The following is a 21870-nucleotide window of genomic DNA, read 5'->3' as shown; positions in this document are numbered from 1 at the left end:
GGACTACCTTTACCTTTTACCTACTAATGTTATAATAGCAATACTACTACTACTAATAATAATAAAATACTAATACTACTAATAATATAATATTCCCAATACTACTACTACTAATCATAATAATACTAATAATATACTACCAATAATACTAATAATAATGTTAGAATAATAATAACTATATCCTTTGCCTTCTTTATTAGGATTAGGATTATGTATGATTATATATTATTATTCTATATCAGGTCCGAAGCGAACCCGCAGCAAGGCCTTCCGCATCCCTGGTTTGAGCCGAAAGGAGCGTGAAAGGGACTCTGTGTGAGCAGAAAAATCCCCTTTATTTCTATCCTCTTATTATTATTATGGAGCCCCTGGTGGTGCAGCGGGTTAAACTATTGAGCTGCTGAACTTGCTGGTTGGCGGTTTGAATCCGGGAAGGGGGGTGAGCGCCTGCTGTTGGCCCCAGCTCCTGCCAACCTAGCAGTTCGAAAACATGCAAAAGTGAGTAGATCAATAGGTACCGTTCCAGCTGGAAGGTAACGGTGAAACATGCAGTCATGCCAGGGGCCACATGACCTTGGAGGCACCTATGGACTCTTCGGCTTAGAAATGGAGATGAGCACCAGAGTCCCAGAGTTGGGCACGACTGGACTTAATGTCAAGGGGAAACTTCTATGTTTGCTATTATTATGATGATGATTATTTTGCTTTGTTTTCTTAAACAAGGCTCTTTCCTTCCTTCCTTTCTTCCTTCGTCTAGGGAGTCTCCGGACGCTGAGTCAACAGTCAGTAAAAATCCTTTTTACTGTATTATTTGTGTTATATTATTATTTTGTTATTATACTGTATCTACTTATTATATTTATTATATATTATATTATTTTATTAGAATATCCACTTATTATTATATTTATTATATATTATTATATATTTTATAATATGTTGCATCAGCTCCACTGGCTGCCTGTTTGCTACTGGGCACAATTCAAAGTGTTGACTGGCCTATAAAGCCCTAAATGGCCCTGGCCCAGTTTACCTGTCCAAACACGTCTCCCTTTTTGGGGCAGTGCAATAAGGCAACAATAGGAAACGTTACCCTGCTGACTGAATACGATATGGATGACTTGAGATGGTTTTAAACAGTGATTTTAGTGTTCATGTATATTTATAGTTTATTCTTCCGCCGGCATGGAATGCTTGCCGTATACACGTTGTGCTCCACCCTAAGTCCCAGACATGGCCAACCAAGAAGGGTGGAATATAAATGCTTTTAATAAAATAAATAAATACATATTTTATTATCATATGAACTTATTACCTTTATCATCTCATATCATATTATACAATTTTTAATTATCCTGTCCTGAATGCTCAGCCTCCCGAAGTTGATGAGGAAGGCTTCACCGTCCGGCCAGAAACGGACCGGAATGATATCCTTGGGCATCGGATGGAAAACAGGGTTGGACTAGATGGCCTTTGTGGTTCCCTTCCAACCCTGTGATTCTGGGCTTGTGCCTTGCTTTATTGGCACAATGGGAGCCAGTCTAGAGTCACCCCCCCCCCCTTTAGGATGCTTGGGGTGGACTAGATGGCCTTTTGGGGGTATTTCCCAACTTTTTGTTTTATGTTTCCATATTATTCTATTATTGGGAATGGGGTTCTGTCTAAATGGCCTTTGGGGGACTCTTCCTATATGATTAAGGCTTGTGTCTTGCTTTTTGGCATAATGGTAGTCAGTCTAGATGCCCTTTGGAGGCCCCTTCCAATCCTGTGATTCTGGGGTGCCTTGCTCTCTGGCAGAAAGGGAATCGGTCTAGATGGCCACCCAACTTTATTTTTATGTTTGCATATGATTCCATGATTGGGCATGGAGGTTCAGTCTAGAAGTCCTTTGGGGCCCCTCCCCTCCCCCCTCTGTGCCTTGACCGCGTTGCCCTTGACCGTTGACCGCAGGCCCAGCCCCCTGCGGCCTGTGCTGCTCATCCAGCGACTCGGACTTTGAGGGGGAGGAAGAGGGAGAGGGGCCCCACAAGTTCTATATCCGGATCAAGCCCCTCCAGGCCAAGGAGCAGCAGCCACAGCAGCTACAACAACCACAGCAGCAGCCCCCGTGGTCAAGCAACAGCGCAACCGCAGCTGCTGCCCAGGCCTCCATGGAGCAGCTCAAAGCCTCGGTGGGGAGCCTCATCCTGGGGCCCGGCATCGGCATCGGGGTGAGAGGATTCTCTGATGTACTTGTCAGGGTGCCTTTCTTTATGGCCAAAAAGGGGGTGTTCTGGATGGCCTTTGGGGCTCCCTTTCCTGGGCATTTACATATCCCTTTTGTGCCTCTTTTGCAGAACACCGTGAAGAGGCATTCCTCCCGTGAGTCCCCTCTCTCTCTTCAATGCCCCCTTTATCTCATGTTCATTTTTTGTCATGTTTATATGACTTGCTGCATCCATTTCCCGGCAGGGCATTTGAAATCCCTGGCTGCAGCTGCGGCTGTGGCGGATTCTTCAGCTGACTCGAATGTCGCTCCGATCGGCCCAAGCAAGAAGATGACCCCTTGTTTGACCAATAGGTGACCCCGAATAATCCTATGGGAAGTGACTCCCCTCTCCAGGCGGAATCCCATGAATTGCCCCCCAAAAATGCCCTGGCTTCCTTCCTTTGCAGTTGCAACACCAATGCGGACCCCGAGCCCCTTTCCGCCAATGCGCTCTTTGGGCCTCCCTTGGAATCTGCCTTTGAAAATGAGGACTTTGCAGGTAAATCCATCAACGGGGAGAATAAATGGGTTTTTTTGGGTGGGCTCACCCCTGGGATTGTCATGCAATCCAATAGTCGTCCAGAGGAGGGCGACTAAAATGATCAAGGGTCTGGAGAGCAAGCCCTATGAGGAGCGGCTTGGGGAACTGGGCATGTTTAGCCTGAAGAAGAGAAGGCTGAGAGGAGATATGATAGCCATGTATAAATATGTGAGAGGAAGCCACAGGGAGGAGGGAGCAAGCTTGTTTTCTGCTTCCTTGAAGACTAGGACGCGGAACAATGGCTTCAAACTACAAGAGAGGAGATTCCATCTGAACATGAGGAAGAACTTCCTGACTGTGAGAGCCGTTCAGCAGTGGAACTCTCTGCCCCGGAGTGTGGTGGTGGCTCCTTCTTTGGAAGCTTTTAAGCAGAGGCTGGATGGCCATCTGTCAGGGGTGATTGGAATGCAATATTCCTGCTTCTTGGCAGGGGGTTGGACTGGATGGCCCATGAGGTCTCTTCCAACTCTTTGATTCTATGATTCTATGATTCTATGAATGTAAATATTAGGCTTGGGCGGTTTCGTTCGTCAATTTCGTAATTTGTTATTAATTCGTATTTAAATTAGCTTACGATCCAATATTGAGCCATGCAGGACTACTGTGAGGAGTAATTAAAAATCGAAACAATTTTTCCAATTTATTTGGTATTGTTTCGTAATTGATTCAAAATTGTTTCGAAATTGTTTCGTAATTGTTTCGTAATTATTTCCGTATGTTTGGTGCAAGTTTTATAGTTGTTGTTTGTTTTATCAGTGATAAAAAATAAATTATCACACCAACAGTCAACAACAGAGGGAGAGGGAAGCTTCAGAAGTTCCCCCTGTCCCATTTGGAGGGTTTTTTAGCATATTGCGCAATCGCGTCCGCCATTAACGAATCGATTCGTAATTTTACGAAATTTCGTATATAATGAACTTTTTTAAAGGAAAAATTCGGAATTCTTTAAAAAAAACGAAACGCAAAGGCCCCCCTAAAAACGAAACGAGTTTAGAACCAAATTTTTCCGTGGTTACCCAAGCCTAGTAAATACAGGGTTAGTCAAAATGAATAGGCCAATAAGAATTAAATTAATTTTCTTATTGGCCTATTCATTTTGACTAACCCTGTATATTATACTAGCTGTCCCCTGCCACGCGTTGCTGTGGCCCAGTCTGTTGATCTGGAAATTGGCCTTGGATGGCCTTAAGTATTTTCTGTTGGTCATGGTGGTTCTATGTGGGAAGTTTGCCCCGATTCGGTTGTTCGTGGGGTTCAGAATGCTCTTTGATTGTAGGTGAACTGTGAATCCCAGTGACTACAACTCCCAAATGTCAAGTTCTATTATCCTCAAATTCCACCAGTGTTCACATTTGGGCATGTTGAGTATTCGTGCCAAGTTTGGTCCAGATCCATCATTGTTTGAGTCTACAGTACTCTCTGGATGTAGGTGAACTACAACTCCAAAACTCTAGGTCAATGCCCACCAAACCCTTCTAGTGTTTTCTGTTGGTCATGGGAGTCCTGTGTGCCAAGTTTGGTTCAATTTCACTGCTGGTGGAGTTCAGAATGCTCTCTGATTATAGGTGAACTATAAACCCCAACAACTACAACTCCCAAATGACAAAATCATAATCTTTTGAGTGATGGTCACTCCTTGTGTTGTGAGACGTTTTGTTGCCAAATTTGGTGTAATTTCGTTCATTGGTTGTTTTGTTTTTAAGGTACTCATTATGCACAGAGCATTTTTATATATATATCGATTATATTATATCAATTATATTTATTATTATATTAAAATTATATTAATTACATGATTATATAATATTGACTGTTTTTAATTATCACATTGTATTCTATGAATTATTCAATTACTTAAATTTAATAATTTTACTATATTAATTAAATTTAGTTAATATACTATAACTATTATATTAATTACATTAATTATATTGAATGAATTTAATTTATTATTATATTATATTAATGTATTATTATAATTAATTTAGTTTAATGTGTCATCATACTATAGTAATTAAATTTCTTAGTAATTATTATATCAATTATTTTTAATTATTATATTCCAAAGAATTTTAACTATTAATTATATTACATTAATGTATTAAATTGTACATATTAATTATTTTAATTATTCTATTCTATTAATTATATTAATTATTCTATTCTATTAATTATATTAATTATTCTATTCTATTAATTATAATTGTACATTAAATTAATTTTATGTGAGTGTATATGGATGGCAACTAACTGGATCCTCCCTTTTCTTACCTCTCAGGCTCCGCCTCCCGGCTGCTGCCCTCGAGCCCCTCCCCCTTCTCCTCCCCCTCCCCCGAGAACATAGGGGACTCTGGACTGGACTCACCCCCACCTCCCTCCATGGCAGCCTCTGACCCCGCTCATGTGGGGGGGAGGAGATGGCGGGGCCCCGACCCCTGGGTGCCTCAGGCTCCACCCCCCAGGCCCTCTGTGTGGGGCCCTCCCCACCCTGGGGGCTCCCCAGACCCCCTCCCCCCAGCAGAGGGCCTGCACCAGAGGGTGCCATCTGGGGGTGGGGGCGGGGAGGGGGACAGCTGCCTCTCCTCCAACTCTGCCTCCTCCTCCTCCTCCTCCCCTGCTCCCCCCAGCATCAGCAGTGGGGACTCCGCCTCCAGCCCCTCCCCTTGGGGGGGCTCCCATGGAAGGGAACTCCCTGAGGACACGCCCCTGCGTACCGACCCCATCGGTGAGTGAAGGAGGGCTGGGGGGCACCCAGATGGGGGTTGTCATTATTATTCACAATAGATAGACATGATAGGCCCCTATTGGTGAGGGAGTCACTCGAGGTCACCGTGAACACAAGTCTGGAGGGCCACCTGAGGTCATGATGCGCCCATGTTGGGTCTATTAGTATTATTATTATATAAAGACATGATGGACCCATGTTGAGATGATGATGATCATGATGATGATGATGATTATGATATTATATAGACAGAAACATGATAGACTCATGTTGAGGAGGGGTCACCCAAGGTCACAGTGAACACAAGTCCGAGAGGGTCACCTGAGGTCAAGATACATCCATGCTGGGTCTATTATTATTATTATTATTATTATTATTATTATTATTATTTATCAGAAAGCCCTATGTGCTAATGTGATTCTATATTATTATTGTTGTTATTATTAGAAAACCCTTTGTGCCAATGTCATTTATTATTATTATTATTATTATTATTATTATTATTCAGTTCTTGTGGGTTTTTTCGGGCTATATGGCCATGTTCTAGAGGCATTTCTCCTGACGTTTCGCCTGCATCTATGGCAAGCATCCTCAGAGGTGAGGTCACCTCTGAGGATGCTTGCCATAGATGCAGGCGAAACGTCAGGAGAAATGCCTCTAGAACATGGCCATATAGCCTGAAAAAACCCACAAGAACTGAGTGATTCCAGCCATGAAAGCCTTCGACAATACATTATTATTATTATTATTGTTGTTGTTGTTGTTGTTGTTGTCATTATTGGTTTGTCTGGTCTGTTAGGCCATGTTCCAGAAGCATTCTCATCTATGGCAAGCATCCTCAGAGATTGTGAGGTCTGTTGTAAACTAAGCAAGTGGGGTTTATATATCTGTGGAATGATGTCCAGGGTGGGGGAAAGAACTCTTGAGGTTCTTGTGGGTTTTTTCGGGCTATAGGGCCATGTTCTAGAGGCATTTCTCCTGACGTTTCGCCTGCATCTATGGCAAGCATTCTCATCCTCACTACGTCTGTGGATGCTTGCCATAGATGCAGGCGAAACGTCAGGAGAAATGCCTCTAGAACATGGCCCTATAGCCCGAAAAAACCCACATGAACCTAGTGATTCCAGCCATGAAAGCCTTCGACAATACAACTCTTGAGGTGTTAGTTGGCCCTGATTGTTTCCTGTCTAGAATTCCCCTGTTTTCTGAGTGTTGGTCTTTATTTACTGTTAAGATTTTAGAGTTTTTAAAATTCTGGTAGCCCTGGACACAGCAAAAAAAGCCCACCATATGCTTCAGATATGTGGGTGACACCTTCACCATTTGGCGCCATGGAACTCAACACATTCCTGGACCACCTCAACAGCATCCACCCAAACATCCCATTCACCACAGAAAAAGAAAATGAAGGAAAACTGCCAATTTTTAGATGTCCTAGTTATCCACAAACCCAACCAACAATTGGGTCACGCAGTTTGCAGAAAACCTACAGACACAGATACATAAAAACTCTAGCCTTACTTACTTACTTACTTAGGCGATCCCTCGTTGGACAAGTAAGATGGTCTTCCATCATGGGTTTCCCTGTGGGTCCGTATGTGACTGTGGAGCCCTATTCTTGCTCTGCATCTTCTTCCGCAGTGAGGGCATTGGTTTCCAGGTGGAAGGCGGTCCCGGTTGGGGTTGACTTGACGCGCCTTCCTCTTGGCACGTTTCTCTCTTTCACCCTCCACTCGTGCCTCCTCGAATTCTGCAGCACTGCTGGTCACAGCTGTCCTCCAGCTGTCGCTCCGCTCAAGGGCCAGGGCTTCCCAGCTGTCGCTCCGCTCAAGGGCCAGGGCTTCCCAGTTCTCAGTGTCTATGCCAGAGTTTTTAAGGTTGGCTTTGAGCCCATCTTTAAATCTCTTTTCCTGTCCACCAACGTTCCATTTTCCATTCTTAAGTTCAGAGTAGAGCAACTGCTTTGGGAGACGGTGGTCAGGCACCCGGACAACATGGCCGGCCCAGCGGAGTTGATGTTGGAGGACCATCGCTTGAATGCTGGTGGTCTTTGCTTCTTCCAGCACGCTGACGTTTGTCCGCTTATCTTCCCAGGAGATTTGCAGGATTTTCCAGAGGCAGCGCTGATGGAATCGTTCCAGGAGCTGCATGTGACGTCTGTAGACAGTCCACGTTTCACAGGCATATAGCAGGGTTGGGAGGACAATAGCTTTATAGACAAGCACCTTGGTATCCCTACGGATGTCCCGGTCCTCAAACACTCTCTGCTTCATTCGGGAAAATGCTGCACTTGCAGAGCTCAGGCGATGTTGTATTTCGGCGTCGATGTTGACTTTGGTGGAGAGGTGGCTGACAAGGTAGCGGAAATGGTCAACATTTTCTAATGTTACACCATTAAGCTGTATCTCTGGCATTGGAGAGGGGGTGGCTGGTGACTGCTGGAACTCTAACCATCACCCATGTCAAAAAAGAAGCCCAATCAAAGCCCTGGGAGACGGTGCAAAAAGCATCTGTGAAGCTCACCTCCTTCAAGGCGAATGGAACCCCCTAAACTGGGCTCTCCAGGCCAATGGAGGTTCTGCCACAGGCATCAGAAAAACTGCAAGGTCAAGAACAAGCCATGAGAATAAAGACAAAGATCCTTATAAAGGATCTTACTGTACATCAAGGGAGCCACTGACTGCAGAGGGAAGCTGAGGGAGAAACACAACCTCCAAACAATCTACAGATCCACCAAGAACATTCAACAAATGCTACATTCAGCAAAGGACAAGAGGGATCCTCTCCCTTCTGCAGGAGTCTTACCGAATACCATGCAGCTGTGGATGAGAAGGGACCACCAAACACAGACACAAATCAAGGAAGGTGAAAGGCACTGCAGACTAATCCAACCAGAGAAGTCAGCCAGTAAATAAAGACTAACACTCAAAAATGGAAATTCCAGACAGGAAACAATCGGGGCCAGCTAGCAATTCCCAACAAAGGATTCCCCCAGACAGTAAGAAGCCAGACGTGGAAACTACTAGGCCATTCAGTGCTAATCAAGGTGTCCAATTGAAACATTCACACCTACCTCAAGTGTACAATAGTTCTTTCTCCCACCCTGGACATGATTCCACACTATCCTAGTTTCCAACAGACCCCTCAACCTCTGAGGATGCCTGCCATAGATGCGGGTGAAATGTCAAGAGAGAAAGCTTCTGGAACATGGCCAGGCAGCCCAGAAAACTCACAACAAACCAGCCTTGAAAGGCTTCAACAACACATTATTATTATTATTATTATTATTATTATTCTGACACAAAAGCACAGTATGTCACAGCAAACGAGATCTATATGCTGGATTTCGTATAAAAAAATCACAAGTTGAACACTTCCCAAGCGTCTAGGATTGTGTGATGTATTTTCAAATGATGCACGCAGATCCAAGTAAGGTGGCCTTTTGCAGTTGATAGATTGTGATTTTGTCAGTGTTTCTTGTTTCCAAATGCCGGCTGAGATCTTTGGCATGGCACCCAGTGCGCCAATAACCACTGAGACCACCTGTACTGGTTTATGCCAGAGCCTTTGCAGTTCGATTTTGAGGTCTTGATATTATTATTATTATTATTATTATTATTATTATTATTATTATCTGCCTCGCCAGGGTCGCCCGCTGTGGGCTCCATGGTGCCTCCCCCACGGCGCCCCCATTCCAAGCGCCCCTCGGCCATTCCAGCTGCTTGCCTGGCCAGCGAGACGGTGAGCAACGACCAGCTTGGGAGGGGAGGGGAGCATAGGATGGGGTCAGTCACCCCCTGATCTTTGACCTCCCCCCTTCCATTTTCTTCTTGCAGCCCCGGTCCCTGAGCCCCTCCCGGCTCTGGAGTCTGTCAGCCCCCTCAAGTGCCGCCGAACGGGCTTTCTTTGTAGCCACTCAGCCCGGGATCGGTAAGTCAGGTCGGGTGAAGTGTCCATTCACCTCCTCTCTCTCCTTCCTTCCTTCCTTCCTTCCTTCCTTCCTTCCTTCCTTCCTTCCTTCCTTCCTTCCTTCCTTCTTTCCTTCCTCTGCTTCATTCTTTAATTCTTTCTTTCCTTCTTTCCAGGAGTGTCGAGGGGCCCCTCCCCAGTGGTGCCAGGCTCCCAGGGGGGGCTCCCAGTAGCCACCGCCTTCACCGAATACGTCCACGCTTTCTTCAAGGGCCACAGCCCCGACAGGTCAGAAGAAGCACAATAATAATAATAACAACAGTAGTGATCATAATTAAAATAGTTAAGAATGGCACTAATAATCCCCCTCCCTGCAGCTGCCTGGTCAAGGTCACAGGGGAGATGACCATGTCCTTCCCGGCGGGGATCCTGCGCGCCTTCAATGGCTGCCCTTCAGCCCCAGTCCTGAGCTTCCGCCTTCTTTGGACGACAGCCATTGACCACTTCCTGCCCAGCCCTGACCTCCTCTTCAGGTAAAGAAGCATTCGTTGATAGAGAGTGTCTTCGGCCGCAGCGACCTTGCAATGAGCTCACCCCACTCTCCTTTCTCCATTCGGCCAGCGACCCCTCCCAGAGTGACCCCTCCAGCCGGGACTTCTGGCTCAATATGGCTGCCTTGACCACCCAGCTCCAACGGCAGGCTGACCACTCCCCGGGGGCCCCTTACTACAACATCACGCTGCTCAGATACCAGGTACGCTAGCGGTCATCCCTCCATAACTGACTCTTCCTTCGCCTCGTGGGGGGATACATTAGCAGTCCTCCCTCCTCAGCTGACATTTGCTGGAACACCCCAGCAAGCAAGAGTCCAAAAGTGGCAGGCTCAAACCCAGAACCTCAATCAATGGCTGATACCAAATGAGAGACTCCCCCCTGGGCACACAGAAAATTGGGCGACTTGGAAGGCGCTGAACAGACTGCTCTGGCACCACGAGATGCAGAGCCAACCTTAAGAAATGGGGCTACAAAGTAGAATCCACGACATGCGAATGTAGAGAAGAGCAAACCACTGACCACCTACTGCAATGCAACCTGAGCCCTGCTACATGCACAATGGAGGACCTTCTTGCGGCAACACCAGAGGCACTCCAAGTGGCCAGATACTGGTCAAAGGACATTTAACCAACTACCAAGCTTGCAAACTTTGTGTTTTGTCTGTTTGTTTGTTTGTTTGTTTTGTTAAAAATGTAATACAAATGTCTGGTTGCTCCTGACACGATAAATAAATAAGCTGACTCTCCCTTCGGTCTCAAGCGGGGGATAACAGTATTAGTCATGACAATAATAGTATTCATGACAATAGTCTCTCTCTCTGAAGGGACTCAATAATATAACAATAACAATATAATAATGTAATAATAACATTGACTCCCTCCATAGCTGAACTTCCCTTCACCCTCAAGATACTTAAATCCAAAACTGAGGCTTGACTTGAAACAAGAACCTAGCTTCTCACTCAAAACCCTACATTGCCTGAACTTACCCTTAGGTAAACAGCTTGATAATTAATCGGCACCCATAAAGTTATTTCTTTTCCTATGAATTTTCTCCCCAACTTTCCCATGTAATCTCTCTGGCCAGCACTGCTTATTTTCTGCTGTAATGTGTAAACGAAGGCTTTTATTGATCTCTGTAGCTCCAGGTGTTTTTCCCTGGGAGCCTTCCATACCATTTAGCTCTTTGCCCGACTCCTTATCTAATGTTGCAGTTTCTGACTCCTCTGACTTGCCTTGTAGCCCTGCACTTCCTGAGTCAGGTTTTCCCCGGAGAGAACCATCATTTCCCTGACTTGAATCTTCATCACTTTGTGCCCCAGGAAGACCCACTGGAAATCCCACAGTCCTCTCTAAATCATCAGTAAACCCATCAGCCCTAGGCTGTACTACAACACATCCCTATATAACTGACCCTTCCTCCCTCCTTCTCTGGCTGCAGTTTTCGAAGCAAGGCCAGGCCTGGGCTCCTTTGCAACTGGCGGTCAGCTGGGACTGTGACCCGGAGGCCACTCGTGTCTGCGTTGACTACGGCTATAACAAAGCAGGGGCTCTGGCTATTCCTCCAGCCACCCTCACCAATGTCCAGGTGCTGCTGCCCATTGAGGAACCAGCCGCCAATGTCCGGCCACAGCCCAAGGCCACCTGGTGAGTTGGGGGGGGGGGCGCGATGGGAGGAGCAGTCTAGGAAGGGATGGATATAATCATGGTGATGACAATAATGACAACAGAGTGCCTGCCTGGAGGCAGTGTGCAGCACTCCCCAGTTGCAAAGGAATGGGGGGGGGGGTCGTTACCATTTAGCATTGGGGATGATGGGAGCTGCAATCCTCTGCTCCCCTTCTTTTGCAGGAACCCGGAGGAGAAGCGCTTGCAATGGCAGCTGGGGGACATGCATTCAGGTGAGGGGGGCGTGGTGGTGGTGGGGGGGGGGCTTGGGGTCTGGTGTTTGGGCATGGCTCAACTGACCCCTTCCTCCTTCCTCCTTCTTGACTCCTTTGCAGGCTCAGGCCGGCTGACAGCCAGTTGGCAACCCCTGGAGGGCCCCAGCCGCCCGGTCCTGGTGGCCGCCCAGTTCTCCAGCGAGGGAGGCTGCATCTCGGGGGCTGGCGTGGAGCTGCTGGGCAGTGGATTCCGGATGTCCCTAGTCAAGAAGCGCTTTGCCACCGGTGAGCGGCCGCCTGACTGTAACTCCCATCGCCCTGCAGGAGGGAGGGGACGAGTGAGCCAGGGCACAAGGAGCTTAGATATTGGGACATTTCCTCTCCCCATCTGAGGCAGACTACATATCTCATCCTTATGCAGGGCAATGGGGGTTGTAGTCCCACCTATTGACGTGGTTGGGAAGCTGGGGCCAACTTATATATCTCTCTCGGCCTTTTCCATATCTGAGGCAGATGACTACAACCCCCATTGTCCTGCAAGAGGGATGGGTGTTGTAGTCCCACATGTCGAGGGCATCCCCATTGTACCATCCATTATTGTTATTTATTACCACCACCTTCATCTATTCCTAGACTGCATCCTCCACCATTCCTTACCATCCATTATTATTATTGTTATTGTTATTATTATTATTATTATTATTGGGACATTGTCTCTCTTAATCTGAGGCTGGACTACAAATCTCAATCTTATGCAGGACAATGGGAATTGTAGTCCCACATGTTGAGGAGGACGTATTGAGAAGGTTAGCAAAAGTAACTAAGATATTATTATTATTATTATTATTATTATTATTATTGGTATATTTCCACTCTGAATCTGAGGCTGGTCTACAAACCACATCCATTTTTCAGGGTGATGGGAGTTGTAGTCACGCCTATTGTGGAGGCTGGGAAGCTAGGACCGACATCTCTCTCTTGGTCTGCTCTATATTCAAGGCAGATGACTACAACTCCCATTGCCCTGCAAGAGGGATGGGAATTGTAGTCCCACGTGTCGAGGAGGTTGGGAAGCCAGAGCAAAAATAACTCAGATATTATTATTATTATTATTATTATTATTATTATTATTATTGGGACATTTCCACTGCGGCCAGACTACAAATAATATCCATTTTTGCAGGACGTTAGGAATTGTAGTGACACCTATTGAGGAGATTAGGAAGTCAGAACAAAAGTAACTCTGATATTACTATTGGGACATTTCAACCTAATGCCAGACTATGATATTGGTGCATTTACTCTCTTCATCTTAGGCTGGACTACAAATCCCATCCATTATGAAGGATTATGGGAGTTGTAGCTCCACGTCGAGGGGTTAGAAAGTCCGAGCAAAAGTTACTGAGATAATGGGATATTTCCTCTCTTAATTTGAGGCTGGACTACAAATTCCACCCATTATGCAGGGCAATGGGATTTGTAGTCCCATACATTGAGGAGGTTGGGAAGCCAGGGCAAATACAGATCAGATAGTGAGACTTTTCTTCTACAAGACCAGACTACAATTCCCATCACCTTGCAGAATAATGGGAATTGTCCCATGTTGGGAATGGAAAGCAGTGAGTTAGAGAAACGTGGCTTGAAATCACGGAATATACTCTACAATTTCTACAATTTCCAGATTATATTTATCTTTCTATCTCAATAAGACATTTATTTGTATTATTTATTCCTAATCTTATTTATTTTTCCACCAGGCATTTATCTCGCCGGCTTGTGAACAATGGTGACCCTTCTGACTGTTTATTTTAGCATTGTCGTTATTATTATTTTTGAGAGAATATATTTGTGTGTTTTTAAATTATTATTATTATTATTATCATAGGATTCGGTTTTAAAAACACTGGATTTTGTGACACTGGAAGGCCCGGATGCAAAGTTTCATTTTATTTTGTTTTTTGCGAAGAAAAGATAACTGACTGGCTTCTCCGTCAATCATCCTGTTGTTACTCTTTTAATATCAAAAGAATATATTGTTTTTTTCTAATTAAAAAAATGCATCAGTTTGTAGGTTCGGGCCATCATTGGCTTTAATAAAAATGGAGCAAAAAGTGCAATGTTTTTTACCCATTTGAACACAAGCTGCCGTGGACGATGGGCACTGTGATTCAATGGCATTCGGGGGCCTTTGTGTTGCTCCCTGTTGGGTGTATTTCTCATATTATATTTCATTCTTTGCATTATTGATATTATATTTTCATACTTTCATTAAATGTATTTTCTTATTTTTCATTATATGGTTTTGTGAATTTGCTATATTTTATTTCAATATTTCTATTACTATTTGATCATTTTGTGTCTTTCTTGTATTTTATTTCATTATTTGTATTATTTTAGGGTTTCGTTATATTTTATTTCAATACCTTTATCATTAAGTTCTTTCATTATAGATTATTATTATTATTATTATTATTATTATTATTATTATTATTGTTGTTGTTGTTGTAGTTGTGTTGTTGTTTGATACACAACAAGATTAGTACACAGCAAACAAGTGTCTAGGACTCTGATGTATCGGCGAATAATGTGTGCAGGACCAAGCAGGCTGTGCCAAGTGTGAAGGTACTGGAAATGAGTGAAGGTACTGCAAGTCCCATCGTCCATGGCAAGTGTGGTCCAGATCCATCATTGGTTGGCTTCACTGTGCTCTCTGGATGTAGGTGAACTACAACACCTATAAATCAAGGTGAATTCCCCCCAAACCTGATCATGGGGGTTGTGTGTGCCAAATGTGATCCAGGCTCATGGTCGGTGGGGGTCCCATCCTATAACTTCCATCCCGTTGAGACAGTCCCCCAAACCCCTGTTCATTTGCTGATCAATTCCTTATTATTGTGTGCCATAGAAAATTGTAGGAAAGGGTTACGGGTGAGGCAGTGGGTGAGGTCATGCAAACTCCACACCAATGGAGAGAGTAAGGAACTTGCTGTAACCTGCAATGTACCTTGGAGGGAGGACCATTGGTGCCTCCTGAATGGTGGAAACGGGAGTCTGTGTGTGTCAGTGGACACTTCCGCCACATACACTTTTTTTTTGCTTTTATTATGTGTATAGATTATTGGGACCAGATGGCCCTGAGGGGGTTCTCTTCCTCCTTCACGCCCTTGTCCTCCTCCTCCTCCTGATTATTATTATTAGATACACAACAAGATTAGTCCACAGCAAACACTTGGCTGGCTGTTGTATTGGATCACACGTTGGCCACTTCCCAAGTGCCTAGGATTGTGTGATGTATTGACGAATAATGCAAGCAGATCCGAGTCTGGTGGCCTTTTGCAGCTAGCAGGTGGCAATTTTATCAGCACTGATTGTTTTTAAGTGCAGGCCAAGGTCTTGAGGCCCTGCACCCAGTGTGCCAATCCCTACTGGGACCACCTTGACTGGCTTGTGCTGGAGTCTTTGCAGTTTGATCTTTAAGTCTTCATATCGTGTGAGCTTTTCCAGTTGCTTCTCGTCCATTCTGCTGTCACTTGGGATTGCAATATCGACAATCCATACTTGTTCTTTATTCCCCCACGATCGTGAGGTGAGGGGTATTGTGCTCCAAAATTCTGTCAGCCTGAATTTGGAAGTCCCAGAGGAGTTCGATGTGTTCATTTTCTGTAACTTTGCATACGGTCTCTGATTGGCCAGCCTCAATTCCAAGATTCCGAGATGACAAAGAGAGGAAAGGAAAAGGCCAGAGGGGGCTGTGTCAGAAAATTACCAATACAGACCAAACTTGGCACACAAAGCCCCCATGACCCACTCTACATCCTACTGCAGTTTGGAGGAGGATGGACCATGGATGATGGGACTTTCAGTGCCATCACTCACATTCTGAGACCGCTGTTGACCTCATCCAATGACTGATCAGGACCAAACTTGGCACATAGACCTCTCATGACCCACTTTATGTCCTGGTGTGGTTTGGCTGGGGATGGACCATGGATTATGGGACTTGCAGTACCTTTGCTCAATTCTTGAGACCACTTCAACCCTCATCCAATTACCGATAAAGACCAAACTTGGCACACTGAGTCTCCACGACGCACTCTACATCCTGGTGCAGTTTGGAGGAGGATGCACCATGGACGATAGTACTTGCAATACATGCACTCCCTTCCTAAGACCATTACAACTGCCAACAATGATGGATGAGGACCGCAATTCACACAGAGAGTCCGCATGACCCACTCTACATCCTGGTGCAGTTTGGGTGAAGATGGACCATGGATGATGAGACTACAGTACCTTCACTCACTTCGTGAGACCACTGCGACCCTCATCAATGACTGATCAAGAGCAAACTTGGCACACAGAGACCACATGACTCACTCTACTCACTCTACCTCCTGATATGGGAGCTGTAGTTCACCTGCACCCATTAAACCCAGCTGAAATTGGATCTAGACTAAACTTGGAGCACAGACAAACAATTGCTTTCTCAAATAACCTGAGTACTGCCGGGTCCCCAAGGTAGTATATAATAAGTCAGTGTTTGTATATGTGCAGTGGAGCAGCAGTTTGGGTATATGGCAACTTTCTGATTGGCTCCCACTTCCACAGGCTACTGTGACCCCTATGATTGACTTACTTACTGTATTTGTATACCACCTTTCTCAGACTTTTGGCAACTCAAGGCAGTTTACAGGCAGCAAGTCAATGCACATAATATCAAAATGCACATAAAAGCAGTAAACACAACATGAAACCACAACAGAAACAATAAGCAACAGCCAGGAGACAGATGTTTTTAAAGTCTCCTCCTCAGTCCCCTTTCTCCTTTTAGCTGGCTTGGAGGGGGGGGGGGGAGAAGCAGCAGGATATCCTCCTTCTCCTGAGGTGGCCAGCAGATGTAGTAAGCAACAGCCAGGAGACAGGTGTTTTTAAAGTCTCTTCCTCAGTCCCCTTTCTCCTCTTAGCTGGCTGGGGGGGGGGGGGGGAGAGCAGCAGGATATCCTCCTTCTCCTCCTGAGGTTTTTTTAAAGTCTCTTCCTCAGTCCCCTTTCTCCTCTTAGCTGGCTGGGGGGGAGGGGGGAACAGCAGGATTTCCTCCTTCTCCTCCTGAGGTGGCCAGCAGATGTAGTAAGCAACAGCCAGGAGACATGTGTTTTTAAAGTCTCTTCCTGTCACCTTTCTCCTCATAGCTGGCTTGGAGGGGGGAAGAAACAGCAGGATTTCCTCCTTCTCCTCCTGAGGTGGCCAGCAGATGTAGTAAGCAACAGCCAGGAGACAGGTGTTTTTAAAGTCTCTTCCTCAGTCCCCTTTCTCCTCTTAGCTGGCTGGGGGGGGGGGGGGGAGAGAGCAGCAGGATATCCTCCTTCTCCTCCTGAGGTTTTTTTAAAGTCTCTTCCTCAGTCCCCTTTCTCCTCTTAGCTGGCTGGGGGGGAGGGGGGAACAGCAGGATTTCCTCCTTCTCCTCCTGAGGTGGCCAGCAGATGTAGTAAGCAACAGCCAGGAGACATGTGTTTTTAAAGTCTCTTCCTGTCACCTTTCTCCTCATAGCTGGCTTGGAGGGGGGAAGAAACAGCAGGATTTCCTCCTTCTCCTCCTGAGGTGGCCAGCAGATGTAGTAAGCAACAGCCAGGAGACAGGTGTTTTTAAAGTCTCTTCCTCAGTCCCCTTTCTCCTCTTAGCTGGCTTGGGGGGGGGGGGAGAAGCAGCAGGATTTCCTCCTCCTCTTGAGGTGGCAGGCAGATTTAGTAAGCAACAGCCAGGAGACAGGTGATTTTAAAAGTCTCTTCCTCAGTCCCCTTTCTGCTCTTAGCTGGCTGGGGGGGGGGGGGGGGAGAAGCTGTCAATGTAGATCTCAGCACAGCAAGGCAAAGAAACACATCTCCTTAGTCTAAAAAGCTAACTTATTAAACAATATTTACACTAGAAGCTAAGTAGAACAAAAATTAGCTTTCATCTCAAACAGCGGCTACATCTACCACTCCTCCTTACATTCCACAGTGACATATGACGTACAACGTACGAAGCAGCGATGCAGCATCCAATACTCTCCGCACTAAGATTTATGACTCTCTAGGAATGCTGATCTCCCCATGATCCAGTTAATTCTTTCCACACGAATTATACTCTCAGCACATTGCATTACATACTAAACACACAAACACTAACTTTGAAAACTACAATACACTATTTCAAAAACCATTAACAGAAGCAGCAGGATTTCCTCCTTCTCCTCCTGAGGTGGCAGGCAGATGTACACCCACTGAACCAGCTGACATTGGATCTAGACTCAATTTGAAGCAAAGACAAGCAATGCAAATAACTTTCTTAAATAACCTGGGCACCGCCAGGTCCCCAAGCTAGTATATAATATCTATCACATCTATAGGAGTTCCTTTGTAGGCTTTTAAGCAGAGGATGGCTATCTGTTGGGAGTTCTTTGTTGGTGCTTTTCTTGCATGATGGCAGAAAGAAGGGGTTGGACTAGATGGCCTTTAGCAGTCCCATCCAACTGGGATTCAATGAGGGAAGGCACCTTGGATTCGCTTCTAAACAACAAAGCTCCATAGCCAATGATTCCCGTTAGTCCTGCTGGGTCTTCTTCCTTTCCTGCTCCAGACACGATCGATTGTTTGATCGGCGGTTGAGACAAATATATTGATCCAGACCCTGCTTGTATGCCTCATTCTTTCCCCCAAGGAGCTGTCTGTCTCTCATTCAATGGCCAGCAGAAGGGAATGCCTAGGGTTCAAGAATGGAGTAGATGTATTTGAAGGCTTGGGCACTTCAAATAGCTTTGCCTTGGGGCTCTCTGGTCCTATCTCCTATTATTATTATTATTATTATTATTATTATTATTATTATTATTACTCTGACACAAAAACACAGTATGACACAGCAAACAAGATCTATATGCTGGATTACCTATCACAAAATCACAAGTCGAACACTTCCCAAGTGTTTAGGACTGTGTGATATATTTTCGAATGATGCGCACAGATCCAAGTAAGGTGGCCTTTTGCAGTTAACAGATCGCGATTTTGTAAATGTTTATTATTTCCAAAGGCCTGCTGAGATCTTTTGGCACGGCACCACCTGTCCTGGTTTATGCCAGAGCCTTTGTAGTTCGATCTTGAGGTCTTGATAACGGCTGAGTTTTTCCTGTTGTTTTTCCTCAATGCGACTGTCACATGGAATGGCGACATCAATAATCCAAACTTTTTTTCTTTTCCACAATTGTGATGTCTGGTGTATTGTGTTCCAAAACTTTGTCAGTTTGGATTCAAAAGTCCCACAGTATTTTTGCGTGTTCATTTTCTACTACCTTTGCAGGTTTGTGATCCAGTTCTTTACTACTAGCAGGTGGTACTTGTGACATAAGTTGCAATGAATCATTTGGGCCACAGAGTTGTGCCTCTGTTTGTAGTCTGTCTGTGCAATTTTCTTGCAGCAGCTGAGGATATGGTCCATGGTTTCATCAGCTTCCTTGCACATTTTGGGACATCAGCTGATTTTCCAGTCCTGGCCTTAATGACATTTGTTCTGATGGCTTGGTCCTGGGCTGCAAGAATCAGGCCTTCTGTCTCCTTCTTCAGTGTACCTTTCTTGAGCCATAACCAGGTCTTTTCCTTGTCAACTTTTCCTTCAATTTTGTCAAGGAACTGCCCATGTAATGCTTTGTTGTGCCAGCTGTCAGCTCTGGTTTGTTGTGCAGTTTTCTTGTACTGATTCTTTGTCTGCTATGCTTTGAGAAGCTTCCAATTATTGTTGTTACTTTTATTTTGCTATTTTTATTTGTTCACCACCTTGAGCCGCTTTTTTTTGTTGTTGTGTCAGGAGCGACTTGAGAAACTGCAAGTCGCTTCTGGTGTGAGAGAATTGGCCGTCTGCAAGGACGTTGCTCGGGGGACGCCTGGATGATTTGATGTTTTATTATCCTTGTGGGAGGCTTCTCTCATGTCCCCGCATAAGGAGCTGGAGCTGATAGAGGGAGCTCATCCGTCTCTCCCCGGATTCTAACCTGTCGGTCTTCAGTCCTGCTGGCACAGGGGTTTAACCCTCTGCGCCACCGGGCGCTCCTACCTTGAGCCGCTATTATTATTATTATTATTATTATTATTATCCTGCTTTCATCACTCCATGGCCTCTCTTCTTTCTTTCTTTCTTCTTCTTCTATTAATATTAAGCAGAGGCTGGGTGGGCATCTGTCAGGAAGGCTTTGATGATGCTTTTTCTGCCTGGAAGAAAGGAAGGGGTTGGGCTGTATGTCCTTTGGGGGCCCCTCCCAACTCTCAGAGTCAAATAATAATAACTTTCCCAGGGGATGGCGGGCTTGACCCACAGGTTGAAGGTCAGTGCTCTTTTCCCCCTTTTTTGTTTCAGATTCAAATGGGGGACCAAAGGGGTCAGGCTTCACTGGCTGCGGAATGGAAAGATCAGAGGTCACGAGGCCGCTTTTGGGAAAGAAGAGTCAACATCTCGCCACTTCCTTTCCATCCATTCAGGCACCTCTCTGTCAATAGCAAGATCATTACTAATATTGTTAGCATCATTATAAAATATTAATATTATAATATTATATTATTATATAATGCTATTGCAATTATAGTATAAATAACCATATTATTACTAATATATTATTATTATTATTATTATTATTATTATTATTATTATTATTATACAATATTATTAAGAGTAGCCTTTTGTTACTCTGTTGCTTAGTACGCATGCTCAGTGTGGAACACATCTTACCATGTTAAAACAGGGGACACAGCTGCCATGCTGCCAGGCTCCACAACAAAGACCCATTTAGTGAGGAAACTCTTCAGGCGGGACAGAACCCTTTACATCTACCAAATTGGAGACAGCTCTCAATAAATGTAAAAACAGAAAGCAGCTGGCCTGGATGATCTAGGGATGGAACAAATTAAGAACTTTGACCGAAAAACAAGGTGCTGGATGATTGGCGAGGGTCTCAGTGGTCTCAGGAAGTGAGTGAAGTTACTGCAAGACCCATCATCCATCTCCAAATTCTTCCAAACCGCACCAAGATGTAGAATGGGTCGTGCAGGCTCTCTGTGTGAATTGTGGTCCTGATCCATCATTGTTGGCAGTTGTAATGGTCTTAGGAAGGGAGTGCAGGTATTGCAAGTCCCATCGTCCATGGTGCATCCTCTTCCAAACCACACCAGGATATAGAGTGTGTCATGGAGACTCAGTGTGCCAAGTTTGGTCTTTATTGCTAATTGGATGAGGGTTGAAGTGGTCTCAGGAATTGAGAAAAGGTACTGCAAGTTCCATAAGCCATGGTCCATCCCCGGCCAAACCTCACCAGGGCATAAAGTGGGTCAAGAGAGGTCTATGTGCCAAGTTTGGTCTAGATCAGTCATTGGATGAAGCTCACAGCGGTCTCAGAAGTGATGGTCCATTCTCCTCCAAACTGCAGTAGGATGTAGAGTGAATTAAGGTACTGCAAATCCCTCAGGCCCTTTCCTTTCTCTTCTTATTCACTTGAGCATGTTAGAATATATATGTTTTGTTGTGTCAGGAGTGACTTGAGAAACTGCAAATCGTTTCTGGTGTGAGAGAATTGGCCATCTGCAAGGACGTTGCCCAGGGGACGCCTGGATGATTTTGATGTTTTTATCATCCTTGTGGGAGGCTTCTCTCATGTCCCCGCATGAGGAGCTGGAGCTAATAGAGAGAGCTCATCCGCCTCTCCCCGGATTCGAACCTGCGACCTGTCGGTCTTCAGTCTTGCTGGCACAGGGCTTTAACCCACTGCGCCACCGGGGGCTCTGGTGTTTATAGAATATTATTATATTCTAATAATTCGCCAGCAGAAGAGGCGTAGCCTACACTCCGGGGGCGTGTCCTCTCCTCGCACAGGGGGGCGTGGCGTGAAACTTGCTTTTACTTCTCTCCCATTGTGAGCCCGCCTTTCCTCTGTGTGAGGCAGAAAAACGTTGGCGAGACCTCCCGGGAGTAGGCCTGAAGTAGACCTTTCCCCTCAG

At 45.3% G+C, this 21870-nt stretch overlaps 1 protein-coding gene across 4 annotated transcripts in view; it reads left to right on the top strand.

Moving 5' to 3' along the window:
* The window catches only part of FCHO1 (FCH and mu domain containing endocytic adaptor 1), a 34259-nt gene extending 20104 nt beyond the window's left edge, over positions 1-14155 (top strand). For all 4 annotated transcript variants that reach the window (XM_067473624.1, XM_067473623.1, XM_067473621.1 and 1 more), the window contains 17 exons: positions 243-315; positions 758-782; positions 1373-1427; positions 1951-2210; positions 2337-2361; positions 2452-2560; positions 2656-2747; positions 5068-5514; positions 9161-9255; positions 9351-9444; positions 9600-9711; positions 9801-9956; positions 10045-10177; positions 11419-11624; positions 11829-11878; positions 11981-12145; positions 13618-14155. In XM_067473624.1, the coding sequence (XP_067329725.1) occupies positions 243-315; positions 758-782; positions 1373-1427; positions 1951-2210; positions 2337-2361; positions 2452-2560; positions 2656-2747; positions 5068-5514; positions 9161-9255; positions 9351-9444; positions 9600-9711; positions 9801-9956; positions 10045-10177; positions 11419-11624; positions 11829-11878; positions 11981-12145; positions 13618-13640 (2120 nt within the window). In that variant the 3' untranslated portion in view covers positions 13641-14155. The remainder of the gene's footprint in view (positions 1-242; positions 316-757; positions 783-1372; positions 1428-1950; positions 2211-2336; positions 2362-2451; positions 2561-2655; positions 2748-5067; positions 5515-9160; positions 9256-9350; positions 9445-9599; positions 9712-9800; positions 9957-10044; positions 10178-11418; positions 11625-11828; positions 11879-11980; positions 12146-13617) is intronic.
* The last annotated feature ends 7715 nt before the right edge of the window (positions 14156-21870 follow it).

Source organism: Anolis sagrei, chromosome X, assembly GCF_037176765.1.
Source record: "Anolis sagrei isolate rAnoSag1 chromosome X, rAnoSag1.mat, whole genome shotgun sequence".
In the NCBI taxonomy this organism is placed as follows: Eukaryota; Metazoa; Chordata; class Lepidosauria; order Squamata; family Dactyloidae; genus Anolis; species Anolis sagrei.
Note: the sequence above shows the minus strand (reverse complement) of the source record. Positions and strands in the feature narration are given on the sequence as shown.